The sequence below is a fragment of the Balaenoptera acutorostrata genome, chromosome 3 (assembly GCF_949987535.1).
Source record: "Balaenoptera acutorostrata chromosome 3, mBalAcu1.1, whole genome shotgun sequence".
Lineage (NCBI taxonomy): Eukaryota > Metazoa > Chordata > Mammalia > Artiodactyla > Balaenopteridae > Balaenoptera > Balaenoptera acutorostrata.
The window spans coordinates 89288391-89307750 of record NC_080066.1 but is presented as its reverse complement, the minus strand read 5'-3'; the positions used below and the strand labels follow the sequence as shown (position 1 = coordinate 89307750).

Below are 19360 nucleotides of genomic sequence, written 5' to 3'. Positions count from 1 at the left end.
CTGCACAATGGCCAGAGTAGGAACAGCAGCCTTGGGCCTTGAGAAGATTTCATTTTTTTTTTTTCTGTTACTACAGAGAATGTTCTGCAGGCTCCCTTGAGCTATGGATGCTTCTTTAACTCTTTTAGAAATCTATTGATAGCTATTCTTTCTCGGCATCAAAAGGCAGGATGGAAAGTAAGGGCCCCTGTTCAATGTTGAATACTTCAGTACAAGCCCATATGATTCTAAAATATTGCGGCCCCTTCTATGCCAGGTTTAAGGATCGTGCATTTTGTTAACAATATGGGAAGCTAAGTGGGGGACAAAGTACGGGAATGGTTTCCATTCAGCCGGGCCGTTCGATAGCTCACTTCTTGCGGAGCTTGTTTGGCAGAGCAGGAAAATGGCCCTTTTTGCTCACAGATAAATCTAGTTTACATTCTTACTCTACAGATCCCTAGAGAGAAGGCTGCCGGAGTCTTTTGAACCACATGTATCTTTAGCATGTTTCATCCCTCCCTTATCTGGCAGCTTTTTGTTCCTCTTCTTCCTCCATGCTCATAACCCCGTTGCTTTGCTTTTGTCCCGTGGGCAGGCTGTATATTCCCGTGTGGCCCGCATATGTAAAAACGACATGGGTGGCTCCCAGCGGGTCCTGGAGAAACACTGGACTTCATTTCTGAAGGCTCGGCTTAACTGTTCTGTCCCCGGAGATTCATTTTTCTACTTTGATGTTCTGCAGTCTGTCACAGACATAATACAAATCAATGGCATCCCCACTGTGGTCGGGGTGTTTACCACACAGCTCAACAGGTGAGAACAGATCCTTGGCACTTCAAAAGGCCTTCCGTATCTCGCTTGTGGGAGCCGAGAACAGGCCCGTTGTCGCCTGATACTGTTCCTCTTTTTCAGCATTCCTGGGTCTGCAGTCTGTGCATTTAGCATGGATGACATTGAAAAAGTATTCAGAGGACGGTTTAAAGAACAGAAAACTCCAGATTCCGTTTGGACAGCAGTCCCTGAAGACAAAGTACCGAAGCCAAGGTAAGGAAAAAAAAAAACGGAGAGGATTTTTGTCTTTGACAAAACCCTCTGGTCACGGGAAGCATCCATCCTCAGAGAGCAGCTGGGCCAACCTCCCACTCCAGGAAGGGTCCCTGCGCAGCGCTACAGACAGAAAGTCCGTGAATATGACTCTGAGAGCCTGAATGTGGAGAGCCCGCAGAGTTCAGGGAAACAGCATCGCTCCTCCGGTTTGGCTTACTCTCCTTTCTCTCTCGACCTCTTCTTCCAGAATGGACACCTAATCCCTAGATACAAATTGTGATGGGGGGACAAAACACACTATTTTCCTTTCAGGCCTGGCTGTTGTGCAAAGCATGGACTTGCCGAAGCTTATAAAACCTCCATCGATTTCCCGGATGAAACCCTGTCGTTCATTAAATCCCACCCCCTGATGGACTCTGCCGTCCCACCCATTGCCGACGAGCCCTGGTTCACGAAGACTCGGATCAGGTAAGACTGTGCAGAAACACGGGCCCTCTCCCATCCAGTGGCTTCCCTTCCTGTTGCCCTCCCCCCCTGACCCGACTCCCCCTCTGCTGGCAGGTACAGACTGACGGCCGTTGCCGTTGACCATTCTGCTGGACCCCACCAGAACTACACAGTCATCTTTGTTGGCTCGGAAGCTGGCATGGTACTTAAAGTTTTGGCAAAGACCAGTCCTTTCTCTTTGAATGACAGCGTGTTACTGGAAGAGATCGAAGCGTACAACCATGCAAAGTAGGTATATTTTAGGAGAACACTCTTTAGTACTTCCAGTGTGTGTTTCATCTAGTCATTTCCTTTCAGCGCTCTAAATTAGCAGTGGTTTGGCATATTAGTGGGGTTTTTTTGGTTTGTTTTTTTCCTCACTGAAGTAAAACCCGGGTCTGTTGTTTTCCTGAGTCCACTAGGGCTTGGAGGGTGGACGGTGATGAGTTTAAAAATAATTCAGCCCTTGTTTGTCACCTGTGGAAAATGAGAATATTTTGCCACCACCCTCTTACCTTGCAGATGTATTTCAGGACGCTACATGGAGCAGACAGTTGATTGCAAACACACACACACACACACACACAGTACACCGTAATTCTTCTAACCACTGATATAAAAAATTACGTGGACCATTAAAACAAACAAGAAAATAGATGAGAGAAATGGAGCAAAGAAGACTAAGGAGAGATCCAGAAATATCTAGCACAGGAAGATTTAAATGCATTAAAACGTTATCCTTTTTCTTCCCTATAGTCTAACATGCTCTTCACAAATGCAATTCCCTTCGATCATCAGAACGGGAAGCCAATCTTTAAAAAACCCTTTGTCCAGCCTGAAATTAAACCAGCCATGCAGAGCAGTAGAAGATGAATCACATAATTATTACTTCCTAAACTACGTGCGTGCCTGGTTTGCTACTGAGAGTATTCCTCAACGCCTCCCCAGCTCTCAATAATTGCAAAAACCAAGCCTCACTTGCCTCGTATAGTTCCTGTAGCTTTTTTTTTTTTTTTTTTTTTTTTTATAGCTACTTTATTTATTTATTTCTTTATTTTTGGCTGTGTTGGGTCTTCGGTTCGTGCGAGGGCTTTCTCTAGTTACGGCAAGTGGGGGCCACTCTTCATCGCGGTGCAGGGACCGCTCTTCATCGCGGTGCGCGGGCCTCTCACTATCGCGGCTCCTCCCATTGCGGGGCACAGGCTCCAGACGCGCAGGCTCAGTAGTTGTGGCTCACGGGCCCAGCTGCTCCGTGGCATGTGGGATCTTCCCAGACCAGGGCTCGAACCCGTGTCCCCTGCATTAGCAGGCAGACTCTCAACCACTGCGCCACCAGGGAAGCCCCAAGTTCCTGTAGCTTTTGACTTACTAAACGTATATGTTCAAAATGTCTCCCACAATATAGGTGCAATGCGGAGAATGAGGAGGACAGAAAGGTCATCTCACTCCAGCTGGATAAAGATCATCATGCTTTATACGTGGCGTTCTCTAGCTGTGTTATCCGCATCCCCCTCAGTCGCTGTGAGCGGTATGGATCATGTAAAAAGTAGGCCGATGTTTCTTTCCTTATCCCGGGTCTTACAGCGTCATTACCTTTGATGATGAGAAAATTCAAGTTACGTTCTGTTTGGTTTTATACAGGTCTTGTATTGCATCTCGAGACCCGTACTGTGGCTGGTTAAGCCCAGGGGCCTGTGGTCAAGTGACCCCAGGGATGCTGTAAGTATACTTTGTCACATTAGCTGAGATCTTCTCCAGATGTGCTTCTATCTTCTCCAGGGACTCTAAAGCTAGAAATTTTAGAAAACTTCCAATAACACTACTTTTCTTTTTTGCTTTACTTTTCTTTCTTTCTTTCCTTTTTTCTGTTTGTGTTTTTTGTTTGTTTGTTTGTTTTGTATGGGAGAAGGAAAAAAAAGAAAATCTGGAGCTGTGAGGGAAAGGAGATTGTAGACAGTGAAATACCTACGGGAAATGGATGGAGAGAAAGAACCAATTCTCTTCTGCTCTCTTAAACATTCTAGTTACCAAATGTTTCATAGAAATACTCATTTTAGCAAGCTATGTTGAAATGTCCTTTTTTTTTCTGTCTGCTCATCCTTACTAATCCGTCTGTGTTCTTGGTTCTGCTCTGGTTGTCACTTGTGTTCCTATGAAGGCTGTTAACTGAAGACTTCTTTGCTTTCCATAACCACAGCGCTGGAGGATTTGAACAGGACACGGAATATGGGAACACAGCCCATCTAGGGGACTGCCATGGTAAGACCGAATCTTCCTTTCCCTCCTGGTGCTTCTTTTTGACCACATTTGCACGTGAACATTATTTTACAATCAGCCTTTTATAATGACTCAGGACACATGCCACCTAGCATTTAACTTAAACTTCACAAAAGCTGAGCTATTTGGTCATGGGGATACATTAGAGAAGAATCTTACTTTTTTTTTCCTTCACCATTTACAATCTTGTAGGAAATCTAGAGAAAGGTAGTCTAAGCGGTAGGTTAATCTTTTAATTTATAGTCCTTTCTTTTGACTTTTTGAGTTAATTGGAATTCGTAAATTTTTGCTTTCTTTTGGTTACTTTTTACTGATTACTTGTTCCTTTAATTCTTTTAGAAATTTTGCCTACTTCAACTACACCAGATTACAAAATATTTGGCGGTCCAACATCTGGTTAGTTTTTTTTCATTTTTTTGAATTAACAACCTTTTCTTTCCTTCAGTTCAGCATTTTCAGCCCCTTCTCCCCTCCTTTTGCACAGTTTGGCAGCCCTTCATTTTTGTGCTTTGACTCATAACCCCCCTGATGGTCCGAAAGACTTTTTCTTATTCAGCACTTCACCCTGTGTAGCATGTTTACAGCCCATCATTGACCAAGGCACATCCTTTAAGAAAAATCCAATGGATTAACATAGGCTGCATTCCAGCTGCACGCCCGTCCACCCAAGCTTTCTTCTCTCTCACCCCTGTGCATTGTGAATGTTCCCTCTGGCCATCTGTATTGAACGGATGGCAGAATTTCATTATTTACCCCTTCTCTCCTCACCTTTCCTAAGACCTACTAAACAAATACACATTTCCCCAAAATGTGTATTTATAAATTTGAGAGATCTTTTCTGAATGGTTTGCGGTAATCCCAGAAACCTTTGAATGTTGTGGTCTCAGTGGTGTGAAAGAGGTTCCCATCGAATGAAGCTGGTTTCTGATGTATTAAGATGTTCACTGGGCTCCCTGTGCCCCTCTTGTCTGCATCCGTTTTGGAGTCTTCATGTGTGACCGTTGCACCAGTCTGAACTGGGGTCTCCAGGGGTTTAACCTAAGATCATAGGCTTACATTTTGAGGGAAAATCTACTTGGCAGAAATCAGTAATAGACACGCTAAGAGGTTAAGTTACTCCCGATCCTATTGCTGGTTCTAAAACTTACCAGCAGTTTCATTCCTCAGAGGGGAGAAAAGGATGGAAGATCTTGTGTATCAGAACATCCTTATTCAGCTTGTAAATGCCATTTCTTTTGCATGAGTTGCTGCTAACTCTTTGGAAGAAACTCCCCGGGCATTTTGGAAGGCACGGACAAGGTTCATCCCTGCTTCAGTGCTTTAGCGTGGATGGTGAGCCCTCAGTGCAGTCAGTCATCTACAGATAGACGAGACGTCTGCGGTAAAGCAGGACAGCCTCTTTGTCAGGTCCGAAGTCAAGTGTTTATGCAGACCTAATCAGGTGTTTTCTGATGACATTACACTGTAGGTTCCCCAGTGAAGGCAATACAGTTTCCAACCATCTATGAAAATGCTTTAAAAAAATAGACACAAAAAGAAGTGATGTTGTCTCACAAAAGGATGAGAAACTAGCAATTAGTCTTTGGGATCCATCGTACCTTCTCCATGAGTGTCATTAATCACCGCAGAGGCTTCGTAGAGGAGTATTTTCAGTGTCTTCAAGTTCGAAATCTGCTTAATATGTCTTTATTGTTCATTTGTAGCTTATATTTTTCCCTTGCAAGAAAGGGATTTGGTATAATCTCCTTGGATGTGTTTTTATGAAATCCTAGAACAGGCTTTCTCATAAAATTTGCTTAAACTTCACTTGAAAGTACAACAGACCAGTCAGAAGCAATCCGCTGTCACTACCCATGTTAATAAACATCTGTTTGCCACCACAGACATGGAGGTATCTTCATCTTCTGTTACCACAATGGCAAGTATCCCAGAAATTACACCTAAAGTGATTGATACCTGGAGACCTAAACTGACCAGCTCCCGGAAATTTGTAGTTCAAGATGACCCAAACACTTCTGATTTTACTGATCCTTTATCAGGTATCCCAAAGGGTAAGGCCTCACCAGGGAACTCATCTCTCACTGAGTGGAAACCTGATTCCTAATGTCTCTGAGGAACGTGTGGAGGTGAAGCCGGACGGAGCTGCCTCTGTTGTTACCATCGCCGCCACTGGCCACGGTCACACCGGTTTTCTGTGGTTACGTGGAGCGTGCATTCCTTAGCAGATGAAAGAGGCGGAAAGCTGTTGAAGAAGGAGTTGGTGAAACAGCCACTCAGACAATCTAATCCGTGTTGGCTTCTGTCTGAAGAAGCTACACTCTGCTGGGTTTCAGAGAATTCCGAGGGTCACCCCAGCGATATCCAAAAACAAAACCCATTAACTGCAAATATCCTGATATCGGATGTTTTGTTGAGGAGCCTTTCCCAGACTTTTGTTTAGCTGCAATTTACAATGCAATCTGAAAAGTAAGGGAGGCGCAAACTTGTTTGAATGCCACAAGCACTAAAACCTAACAGAGTGCTTGTCCGTAACTATCATTTTCAGCCCATAATAGAAGCATTTATCAAAGAGCTGTCTGCTGAGTTACCTTGTTAGACAGATCACTCTGGGAAAAAATCTATCCTTTAGTGCTCACTAAACTGTGGTATCAGGTTTCCAATCAGTTTTTATAGCAGTGCATTGTCATTTATGATTTACATCTGTTGATTTTGGTTTTATTTGTTTTCATTGTAAACAATTTTATAATCATTCTTCCTCTTTTATTTTCTTTAGTAATTCCATTTCTCTCTACATTTCTTTCTTTGTCTTTCACAATGCCACTGAATTCCATAGCCCTCAACATTGGTTAAAAACAACTAATGTTCAAAGGCCTTAGTACTAACCTAGAGCAACAGAATCTTCAAATCACTCTGACTTACCTTACTCTGGGATAGCTGTGCTTGTAGCATGTAACAGACTTGGATACCTCTTAAACTAACACGTCTAGATGTCTGTGGTTGCATTAAAAATCCCAATAATTATAAACTAATTCACTCTTCTTATTCTAGTCTAATTTAAATATTTCTTAAATATCTTAAGACAATTGGATAATATTACTTAACATAGTATATTTCCTTAGACTGTCTGGATTTCTTTCATAGCAGGCAATTCAAGAGTGCTTCACTCCAAGATGGAATGAAAAAAAAAATCAAAGTAAACATGAAAGGCTACATTTGTAGCTAACAGTGACCAAGCAGATGCTTTTAGTTTGTGAACGAACTATATACTTTCATTCTAATTAAGATGGCATAATTATTTTAGCAAAATATATATTTATGCCAATTCATACATTTCCCTAATCCCAGTAGCTGCCCTTTAATCCTGATTTATGAATTAAGAGAAAATCATGAGAAAAAAACATTTTATGAGTTTAAAATGGGCCACTTAGAAAATATATACTTTCTAGCTCTAATTTTTAGGTAGAAACTCTTAAAATTTTGAATGTTATGTAACAACTATTTAAGAGGGATTAGAGGGGAAAAGACAAATACAGATCAGTGGAAGATTAGAGTTACCCTGGTATTTGTAGCGATCATAAATGTCTCTGGGGATCCTATTGGGATTAAAGAAAAAAATATGGAATTTTGGAGTCCACCTCACCCTCCAAGCTAAGCATATGGACCATGCGAAGGTAGTGTTGGTTCAATGGGAGCCATTTGCTGGCTAATATTGTTTTAAAGAAGCTCCTCACTCAGACTCTTTTCCTGTGTGTCTACTGCAGGTGTACGATGGGAAGTCCAATCTGGAGAGTCCAACCAAATGGTCCACATGAATGTCCTCATCACCTGTGTCTTTGCAGCTTTTGTTTTGGGTGCATTCATTGCAGGTGTGGCAGTATACTGCTATCGTGACATGTTTGTTCGGAAAAACAGAAAGATCCATAAAGATGCAGAATCTGCCCAGTCGTGCACAGACTCCAGTGGAAGTTTTGCCAAGCTGAATGGTCTCTTTGACAGCCCAGTCAAGGAATATCAACAGAATATAGATTCTCCCAAATTGTATAGTAACCTGCTGACCAGTCGGAAAGAGCTGCCACCCAATGGAGATACGAAATCCATGGTCATGGACCATCGAGGCCAACCTCCCGAGCTGGCTGCTCTCCCGACACCTGAGTCTACACCTGTGCTTCACCAGAAGACCCTGCAGGCCATGAAGAGCCACTCAGACAAGGCCCACGGCCATGGGGCTTCAAGGAAAGAAACCCCCCAGTTTTTTCCTTCTAGTCCTCCACCCCATTCCCCACTAAGTCACGGACATATCCCCAGTGCCATTGTCCTTCCTAATGCTACCCATGACTACAACACATCTTTCTCAAACTCCAATGCTCACAAAGCTGAAAAGAAACTTCAAAACATTGACCACCCTCTTACAAAGTCATCAAGTAAAAGAGACCACCGGCGTTCTGTGGATTCCAGAAATACCCTCAACGATCTCCTGAAGCATCTAAATGACCCAAGCAGTAACCCCAAAGCCATCATGGGAGACATCCAAATGGCCCACCAGACCCTAATGCTGGATCCCGTGGGACCTATGTCTGAGGTCCCGCCCAAGGTCCCCAACCGCGAGGCATCACTCTACTCTCCTCCCTCGACTCTCCCCAGAAACAGCCCAACCAAGCGAGTGGACGTCCCCACCACTCCCGGCGTCCCAATGACTTCTCTGGAAAGACAAAGGGGTTATCATAAAAATTCCTCCCAGAGGCACTCTATATCTGCTATGCCTAAAAACTTAAGTTCACCAAATGGTGTTTTGTTATCTAGACAGCCTAGTATGAACCGTGGAGGCTACATGCCCGCCCCCGCAGGGGCGAAGGTGGACTATATTCAGGGAACACCGGTGAGTGTTCATCTGCAGCCTTCCCTCTCCAGACAGAGCAGCTACACCAGTAACGGCACCCTTCCCAGGACGGGACTAAAGAGGACACCGTCCTTAAAACCTGACGTACCACCAAAGCCTTCATTTGTTCCCCAAACCACATCTGTCAGACCACTGAACAAATATACTTACTAGGCCTCAAGTGTGCTCTTCCCCATGTGGCTTTATCCTGTCCATGTTGTTGAGAGGATGATGTTGTAAGGGTACCTTAAGACAAGAGACTCGCTTGTATCTTAAGAGAACCAAGTGGCCAAAGAAACTCTTCCTAACTTTGGCAACAGCAGAACTTGCCATACGTAGCTACTGCAGCAAGGCTTCTGTGTACTTGCCTGAAAACAAAGGAAGGTGCTGGTCATTCCATTTCTTTTGTTTGAAACTAAAGAGATATGTGGCTCCGAGGGGCTACCTGTAACCAGTACAAAGAGCTGATACAGTGCTCAGAAGAATCTGTCTGTGAGCAAATACTTGAAAATGGGTTCAACTTAGACTGCCATTCTGTGTGGTCTTCCCATTAAATGTGAACATTTTAATATGTATGCATTCACCTTGCCTCTTGCACAAATGTCAAAAAACAATGGTAATGTCTCAAAGAAAAGAAGTTGTAGATTACCAAACAATTTGCTAAAAATTCAGTCTTTGACCCAAACTGTAGCATTTTTTTACGTGTGGCATTTTTTTCATGCCACCAAGGAACTGTGTTGCGTGTGCATGTGTGTGTGCGTGTAAGTGTGTGTGTGTGTGTGTGTGTGTGTTGTGTCCCCACTAGGATTTGTTTAGGTGCCCATGGCATCTTTTTGTGCTATGGAGTTGTTTACATCGCACATGACTGAACAAGAGACAATAACTTCTTCCCACAGCAGTCCATTGGGTTCAGCTTTGAGAAAGAAAGAAAACCGAGGCTGATTTTGACGGTCAAAATGATTAACCTGACTTACGTGTTACCCAATGCCAGAATGTAAGAGTTCTAAGTAATTTTGTGCTGCTATTCACTAAAACTTCTATAACAGTCTTGCCAGCTTAAGGAGATGGAGATGATAAGAGGTATCCTTGATTTATCCACCAGTATTCAGTAGTAAAATTCACCTGTCCACTGTGAATCCAAGCCCGAATCACTCTACTTAACCTTGGACACACTAACAAGGTTTTATTTTGATTGTGTTTGGTTTCTCCCATGTAGTAAAATTCCTCTTCTTTTAACTCCCCCTAACCCCAAGATCAAACAAACAAACAAAAAAACAAACCCCCCCCCCCACACACACAAAACAGAAGACAAAAGAAGGGGATGTGAGAAGGTTGTAATTGGCTTAGCAGAAACAGTCTGTGAAAACCTAACAGTGGTGCAATCATGTTGTCTATGTTGTGTGATGTGAGAATTTTCTCCTAAGTCATGCAGGTAATGACAGTATACTGTACATATTACATGTGATTTTACCTAAATCTGTGCATTTTGTGCCTTATTCATGAGAATGATAGAAGTACTCAAATATGTCAAGTGTTTTCAGTATAGCACATCATTTACTGAGTGCCAGTTGTAAATGTTTTTCAACCAGCACCTGAAAAGACTTTTAAAAAATCCTAACAACAATCTAGAACAGTTAATTGTAAAACAATCTATCCAAATAGCTGCATTACATCCTTTGCCATGATAAACATTCCACTCCTACTTTCTTAAGGATGAAACAGTGATAATGTGAAGTCAAATGAGGTTTCCTGGGTAATGTGACACTGCAGAAACCATACAGGGTCATTTATTTGTAGTTTTGCAGAAGCCACTTAGAGCTGATGATGTGCAACCCTGATGACGATTTCGGTTAATATGCTGCACACCACGGTTTACTGAACCTCATCTAGAAAGTATCAAGGCAGAGGAATGCTCCTGACTTAGTCAGACAAGTAAGTTCAGCTGTTTTCCTGATGATATCTATTACTTGGGGGAGATGGGTTGCAGAAGACCAGAGCATTTTTATGCAGAATGTAGAATATGGATGCAGTTATTCTTTTCCTTTGAGAATATTGTTTAATAAAGAACGTGATTCCCTGAGGTCTCTGGAAGCTCAAAAGCTAAAACTTCTGTTCTTGAAACACTTCAGCTTTGAAACTAAAATATTACAGATTGATAATAAATTAAACCAACCAACGATAAACACTACTCAGTCCATCGCTGACAAACCTGTTTGAATTCACCTTACCAATATTAATCCCAGCGTGCGGAAAGTGGAACAGTAACTCTATGTGAACCCGGATAACATCTTGTAACATTGTGCTGCCTTGTAGTTTGTAATGTGAGTTCTATCAGTATTTATGTTGAAATTTCTAACATAAAATCTAGTCTGTATCCTGTTAATTTAATTTTTAAATGCTTTATCCATTTGTGCAAAGGTAAACACAGATTGTATCTTTTTTAATGGTACGGCATAAAAAGTAACCCTAAAGTGAAGTGGCTCTATACTGTTTTATAGAGTACTTTAACATGTATAGATATCTTGTAAACTTGTATTGTGGATGTGTAAATAATATGTACTTTGGGTTTTTAACACCGCATGTAAAGTCAAAATAAAATATACAAATCATTATATCCTGCCTCTTGATGTTGAAGAGGTCTGGAAGGTATCGTGTTTTTAAAATATTTTTAAGTCAATCAACATCCTTGAGAGCGTCTTTTAAAATATACCAAAATATTCTTACCTGGAATACTTGCCATCAGGTCGTGGTTACACCACCATTCTCATCTTGGAAGACTGGGCAGAGCCCCTGGAAAACGTATAATTCAGAAAACCAGATGAACTGTACTACAGCAACAGTCACATGCTTCAGGCCAACCCTTGTCCACGTATCGCTAGTTCGACAGGCATTTGCAAAATTCATGATTTGTGTTCTCGTGTGAAATTGTTAATATTTTAGTCTAAAATTATAGCTGGTCAATCAGGTTCCTGTGAACATTTCTTGCTATTTGGTATAGGGCATTTCTCATTGTTTCAATTGAATAAGAATGTAGTAAGAGATAACGTTCCTCAAATATGGAAATGGGAGGTAAAGTAATGATTCCACTTAGTTCTTTCCTTAGCATGGCATGAGTTAGTTAGTGGCTGCTGTCATTGGGTTTAGACAAATGAATGAAGGAAGAGACAATTAAGGGAAATGTATCTTCGGCCTTGCTTCTCCCTGGGCTTCTTGAGCATTGTATTCTCTTTCATTTCTATGGGCTATTTCTATTAAGTTGCTGTTTATTATACCTTCTGGCCATTTTACAAGTTTTCCTGGGTACAGTGATTTTCTTTTTCTTCTAAAAAGTGCATTTTTCTCTTCTTCCTTTATAGCAAATTTTAGCCTTTTTCAATTATGGACATCTTTGATAATTTAATGAATGGTACGGACTGAGAGCTGAATTTCATTTTCTGTTTTCAGGGGATTTACAGACCCCTAAAACCACACCTACGAATCCTCGAGATAAATGCTTAGATGCCATTTGAGAGAAATGGAGTTAGAGAACTTGGAGCTTTTCATACGGAAAGCATTGTAAAGAAAATAAATTAACCAAGACACACCACCTGTACTCTGGTTCCAGAGATCCCATTGGTTGGCATTTAGGTTACTCTGGGAAATGGCAACACAAGAGATGCTGGTTCAGGCTAAGAAGAAAGGGGGTCTCACGTGCAAAGTAGTGGGCCTTGTGTGGCCTAGGTGCTGGCCAGGTACCGGGAGGACTTGCCTTCCTGCCATCTGAGAGAAGCCAACTTTCTCCCTTCTCCTCCCCTCCCAGCTCATCTCCTTCATCCTCCTTTTCAGAGGAGGGCAAAGAACAAGGGGTCCAAAATAGCCCTGGGTCCAGGTCCGGGAGCTGGGTTCAAATCCTGACTCCACTACCCATCAAGTAACTGCCGCACTATACCTCTCTCTCTTTTCTTTTTTAAACTTTTATTTCATATTGGAGTATAGTTGATTAACAATGTTGCATTAGTTTCAGATGTACAGCAAAGGGATTCAGTTACACATATACATGTATCTATTCTTTTTCAAATTCTTGTCCCATTTAGATTGTTACATAATACTGAGCAGAGTTCCCTGTACTATACAGTAGGTCCTTGTTGGTTATCCATTTAAAATATAGCAATGTGTACATGTCAATCCCAAACTCCTTAACTATCCCTCCCCCCCAACCCTTCTCTCCCCGCTGTAACCAAAAGTTCATTCTCTAAGTCTGTGAATCTGTTTCTGTTTTGTAAATAAGTTCATTTGTATCATTTCTTTTTAGAATAGCATACGATATTTCTCTTTCTCTTTCTGACTTACTTCATTCAGTATGATGATCTCTAGGTCCGTCCATGTTACCATAAATGGCATTATTTCATTCTTTTTAACAGCTGAGTAAATTCCATTGTATATATGTACCACATCTTCTTTACTAATTCCTCTGTTGATGAACATTTAGGTTTCTTCCATGTCTTGGCTGTTATGAATATTGGGGTGTATGTATCCTTTCGGACCATGTTTTTCTCCAGATATATGCCCAGTAGTGGGATTGCAGGATCATATGGTAGCTTTATTTTTAGTTTTTTAAGGAACCTCCATACTGTTTGCCACAGTGGCTGTATCAATTTACATTCCCACTAACAGTGTAAGAGGGTTCCCTCTCTTGATTTCAGTTTTCTCATTTTTGAAAGGAGATGGTTCAACATCCATTTCTCTGACACTTCTATGGTATCTGTCAACTCTATAGCACCATTAGCTATTTTATGAATGCTATGCTTAAATATTACTCTTTCAATAGCTTGGTCTGTAAGCTTTTTATGGATGTGTGAGCCCTGTTCCCTGTTAGATGTGAGGTATATATGAGATTGGCAATAAAATAAGGCATGACAACAATGCATTTTAAGCCATTTAGCTTGTGTCTATATTTGATGTTTACCCTTTTTGCACATATAGCATGCAAAACACTTAAATCTCTGCTAACGTTGCCTTCTTTATCAAACAGATGTTATACCATAAACAAGGAGGAAATGGACAGATAATAAAATCAATCTTTAATTCACAGAGGAATCAAGGGGTGAGAGGTTGGGGGAGGGCAGTCAAACCCTGGATATTCAGACCACGAATCAACTGGGACTCACATATTAAGGAAAATAGACTATTTCTAGACTCTCTCCCATGATATAATTCTTTTTAGAATTAGGTATTGATTATTGGTAGATAAATCTCTTTGTAGCATGCACTTTGGCTTATCTTAGCCTCTTGTGCTGGGCTTGGGTGAAGGAAAGTATGAAAATATGGCACTTGTTTCATATGCACTGTTAATTCAGACTGTTGTTCATTTGTGTGAGATGGACTCGCCTGAAGCTACTGTAAAGATTGACTTAGGGCCAGTTAGAGAAGTTGTGAGAGGGAAGATTTGTCAGTGTCAGACAGCCCTGTCCAGTGGAAGTTTCTATGCTGGTGGAGACTCTGTGCTGTCCAATATGGTAGCCACTAGCATATATGGCTTCTGAGCAGTTGGACTGTAGCCAATGCCACTGAAGTACTATCTTGGACAGCACTGATCTGGAAAGCCACCACTGCTGCTGCCACAACTGTCAGAGGTCAGACTGCTGCTCTGAATGTAACAACTCCAAGGGACACTTGACTCTGCTTAAAAGATGAGATCTGCCTTGTACATTTTGTATATCTACCCTTGTGTCTCATAAACACTGAGCTCACAGTTGATCAACCAATCAATCACAGTGCTAGTTTGAGGGTCTTTGGGGTTTTTTTTTTTTCTTGTTTAAAAACTATGATGAGCACATCCATTGGAAGCTGAAAGAGGGTCAGCACTTAGCTTGGGTGAACGGTTTCCTCTTACATTTTCCTGGTGCTTTTGAGCTCTATGAGTTAATTCTCAACATGCTTTTTGTTGGAAAGAAATAACCTTCATCATTCCCATTTTCCAGGTGCAGAAATTGAGATCAGCGGGGCTGTGACAGCTATGGAAATATAGATGACAGCCAATTCACAAATCAGGGCTAATTCACATATTCTCACACTCAGGCCCTGTGCACAAACCAACACTCTCCATGAAAGGGCTGAAAGAGAATATCAGTGTTCAGTCAGAAAGGATGGCCTCTCTCCAGCGTTTCATGTATAATGAGGAGAGACAAAAAGGGTAGAATAATTACAGTATCCAGGGGTATGTGCCAAATACGGAGTGAAAAATGAAACATTTAGTGAATCAGTCACATGCTTGGCTATCATAATGAACATGCCAAATCAATTATTTGGAAAAAAAAAAAAATCCCTGGATTGAGCTGATGCAGTACTGTAGGCTGAAAGCAACCAGAGAGGATGAATTTAGAGATGTTAAAAGAAACTAACCTGATGTGTCCATATTGTACCCATCTAAGTTTCTGGGCATCCTGCCGGATCTACATCTGTGGACTGTCAGAGAGTCTTTGGGGGCAAATTCACTTTATTTCTTATTTTGGAATTTCTTCATATTGAGCTGGGGCTGTACATTGGGAGTTAAACACGGTTATAATTTTTCCACTTTTCCCTATGGTTGGGAGACCTATAGGAATCACACTTTATCTTAAAGGAGAATGTTTTCTGATGATCTGAGCTGCCTAGCCTTCTGTGAGGCTTGGAATAATAACATAGAAAATGTCTGTTGAAGGAGCAAATTTGATGACTGCCTCAGGGTTTTATTCTAAGCCAGGTGGCAGGGACTGACCAGACAATTGCAAACGTTAATGCTAATAAACATAGCAGAAGCGTATACCACTTAGCATTTGCAAATCAGGTTCCCAAATAAGAGGATTAGAGAATTCTTTAACATTCTGAATGGTTTAGGAGAGCTTTAGAAAGTGTAAAAAGGAAATGGAAACCTTGGGGTACTTTTGCAAATTTGAAAGCCTCAGGTGTTAGTGTGCATTTGGAATTTGAGTTAGGCTCCAAAATTCAAGGACATCTCAGGTTGAGAGACAGGACCATTAGCTGGTCTAAGCAATCTGGATTGTTGGTCAGTTATGAACCTACAGCAACTGATAAAATTGAAGTCAAACCTTAAGATTCAACCTGACTTGATGACAGCCTCTCAGACTGCCCAAGTGAAGGCTGCCCCCTGAATAAGCCCATCTGAATTCTGGGACGTATTAAGCTATTATTTCCAATTACCTATGCAACCCATCTCCAGAGAGGTAGAAACAGTTGAACTCTTGAAGCTGGCATAATTTACATAAATATTTACCATAAATTTATTTAATGAAAATGGTAAAATATTTAACTGGAGAAAGCAATGGAATTCAAATTATTTTAAATGTAAGTATACATATAGAAGGGAGTCTGGAAAGAAACACACAAAATACTAAAAACTGGTTGTAATCATTAAAACTAACATTTTGAAATGTGCCTCATTCAAACATATATTTTGGAGAAATGTCTTTAATTTAGATTCTTCTAAGTTTGTTTTAAAAAAGGAAAAAAGAACTCCTGGAGACAGCCCCTGACTGTGATTAGTTTTCTGGTCTCAAGAAAAGGTGACGTCGGTCCACCGCTGGAAACAAACTCTGGGAAGGTTTGATTTAGCTGGGAGAGAGATGTCCCAGTGGCTATCGACCTTGGTGTCCTTTGGTTTCCAAGGTGTTTAAACAGTGTATTTCATTTTTAGCTGGAGATCCTAGGACTGACGTGGTGAAATATGAAAATTGTGAAAATCCCAAAAGGCAGAAAAGAGGCTTCCGAGGAAAGAACTAGGACCCAGGCAGAGCGGCCCGGGCAGCAGCTGAGCAGGGCGTGAGTAGACGCTAGGAGTCCAAAGCAGGACCTCGGAATGGAGAAGCTGCGTCAGCCTTGGTCTTATTCTCAAAGGGCACAGACACAGAAACCTGGAAAGACCCGTCTTCCCCTTTGTCTTCTCTTCCCTGGATTCCAGAATAACAGAAAGCTAGGAAGCGCCTGAATAGAGAACAGGTAGCTCTGGGGGACAATGAGATTGTTACGGCAATGACAACTCGTGAAAACACAAAATAATTAGTAGAGCAAACTCCTCTCCTCTGTGACAGCATGCCAATTAAGGCTGTCAGAAAAGCCACACCCCTTTCCAAAATTCCCTGTGGTTCCTCCCCTCGCCCCTCCCACTGAACCCCTCCCTTTTTTTTTTTTAACATCTTTATTGGAGTATAATTGCCTTACAATGGTGTGTTAGTTTCTGCTTTATAACAAAGTGAATCAGTTATACATATACATATGTTCCTATACCTCTTCCTTCTTGCGTCTCCCTCCCTCCCACCCTCCCTATCCCACCCCTCTAGGTGGTCACAAAGCACAGAGCTGATCTCCCTGTGCTATGCGGCTGCTTCCCACTAGCTATCTATTTTATGTTTGGTAGTGTATATGTGCCCATGCCACTCTCTCACTTTGCCACAGCTTACCCTTCCCCCTCCCCATATCCTCAAGAGTCCATTCTCTAGTAGGTCTGTGTCTTTATTCCCGTCTTGCCCCTGGGTTCTTCATGACCTTTTTTTTTTTTTTTTTTTCTTAGATTCCATATATATGTGTTAGCATACAGTATTTGTTTTTCTCTTTCTGACTTACTGCACTCTGTATGACAGACTCTAGGTCCATCCACCTCACTACAAATAACTCCATTTCGTTTCTTTTTATGGCTGAGTAATATTCCATTGTATATATGCACCACATCTTCTTTATCCATTCATCTGTTGATGGACACTTAGGTTGCTTCCATGTCCTGGCTATTGTAAATAGAGCTGCAATGAACATTTTGGTACATGACTCTTTTTGAATTATGGTTTTCTCAGGGTATATGCCCAGTAGTGGTATTGCTGGGTCGTATGGTAGTTCTATTTTTAGTTTTTTAAGCAACCTCCATACTGTTCTCTATAGTGGCTGTATCAATTTACATTTCCACCAACAGTGCAAGAGGGTTCCCTTTTCTCCAAACCCTCTCCAGCATTTGTTGTTTGTAGATTTTCTGATGATGCCCGTTCTAACCGGTGTGAGGTGATACCTCATTGTAATTTTGATTTGCATTTCTCTAATAATTAGTGATGTTAAGCAACTTTTCATGTGCCTCTTGGCTATCTGTATGTCTTCTTTGGAGAAATGTCTATTTAGGTCTTCTGCCCATTTTTTGATTGGGTTGTTTGGTTTTTTTGATATTGAGCTGCATGAACTGTTTATATATTTTGGAGATTAATCCTTTGTCCGTTGATTCATTTGCAAATATCCAGAAAACTTTTCTAAGTGCAAGCAACTAGTTGAAAGACAGAAGACTAGTTAGAAAATATTTTGCTTCATAACTATGTTGCCCTCATATCCCAAACAACAAAGTATGAGGTAAGCTACTTTGTACTCAGTTTTAATTGGACTCTGATAAAAGTTGAAGGAGTGGAAAGGAGAGATGAATGAGAGGGAAAACTGAGAAAAGTTGGGCAGTAATAGATAATATTTAGAGATTAGTAAGAAAAATACCTGTGTTTTGCATGTATTTAGCTTGAAAGAACTGCTGTAATATACAATATGATCCTCTTTTGGTAAATAAACCATGACACCCCCTCTCCAACACATAAGTATATGCATTTTTTAAAAATTTACTTTATTTTTTATTTATTTATTTTTGGCTATGTTGGGTCTTCATTGCTGTGTGTGGGCCTTCTCTAGTTGCAGTGAGCAGGGGCTACTCTTCGTTGCGGTGCACGGGCTTCTCATTGCGGTGGCTTCTCTTGTTGTGGAGCATGGGCTCTAGGCTCACAGGCTTCCGTAGCAGTGGCATGCGGGCTTCAGTAGTTGCAGCTCGTGGGCTCTAGAGTGCAGGCTCAGTAGTTGTAGCACACGGGCTCTAGAGCGCAGGCTCAGTAGTTGTGGTGCACGGGCTTAGTTGCTCCACGGCATGTGGGATCTCTGGGACCAGGGATCAAACCCATGTCCTCTGCACTGGCAGGTGGATTCTTAACCACTGCACCACCAGGGAAGTCCTAGTATATGCATTTTTGATGATTTATGTATGCATTGAGAAAATTACTAAAGGATAAACACCAGGTGTGAACATTTGTTATTGGACTAAAACGGAATAAGTTAAAACTATTATAATAACAATAATAGAATGTGAGAGGAAGAATGACCACAGTAAAGACCATCTATGACGTAATTCTATTCATGTGTGAACATGTATATAGAGATACATAAACATGTATCTTTATATGAGCAATAAGGGTGTGCGTGAAAGAATCGAGGTGGTTGGTAGTCTACCCACTAAACTTCCACCCATCTTCTCCTGCTGCAAACTTGCTAGGAGAGCCCACCTCCCACTACAGAGGCTTAACATGCCAAGTACTTCTTTTCCAGTCTCTTTGACAGTGAGGACATGGAAATGTAACCCAGTTCTGGCCAGCAGAACCTTAGCAAAAGTCTGGGAAGGCTTTGGGGAAGTTTTCCTTCCCTAATAGAAGGGAATACTTGAGGAGAAGCTCCCCTCCTTTGGATGGTGGCAAGTGATATATGGTGCATGAATCAGCAGCTACCATCTTGGTACCGTGAAGTAAACTGGGAGAAAAGCCCACATGCTGAAGGAGGCAGAGGAAAGATGGTTATATAGAGCTGCTGAACTCACCAACTTTGAAGCTCCTCATATCTGGATTTCCTATTAAGGGAGAGATTAATATTCTTGTT

General features: G+C 41.5%; 1 protein-coding gene across 6 annotated transcripts in view; it reads left to right on the top strand.

The window, feature by feature from the left end:
• SEMA6D (semaphorin 6D) overlaps positions 1–11280 on the top strand; it is a 55072-nt gene extending 43792 nt beyond the window's left edge. For 2 of the 6 annotated variants that reach the window (XM_057544559.1, XM_007170454.3), the window contains exons 10-19: positions 578–795; positions 895–1026; positions 1342–1497; positions 1591–1764; positions 2921–3061; positions 3157–3234; positions 3713–3774; positions 4132–4188; positions 5676–5843; positions 7554–11280. In XM_057544559.1, coding sequence (XP_057400542.1) covers positions 578–795; positions 895–1026; positions 1342–1497; positions 1591–1764; positions 2921–3061; positions 3157–3234; positions 3713–3774; positions 4132–4188; positions 5676–5843; positions 7554–8842 — 2475 coding nt within the window. In that variant the 3' untranslated portion in view covers positions 8843–11280. The remainder of the gene's footprint in view (positions 1–577; positions 796–894; positions 1027–1341; positions 1498–1590; positions 1765–2920; positions 3062–3156; positions 3235–3712; positions 3775–4131; positions 4189–5675; positions 5844–7553) is intronic. The other 4 variants (XM_007170455.3, XM_057544558.1, XM_007170456.3 and 1 more) reach the window with 4 other exon arrangements.
• Positions 11281–19360: the final 8080 nt, after the last annotated feature.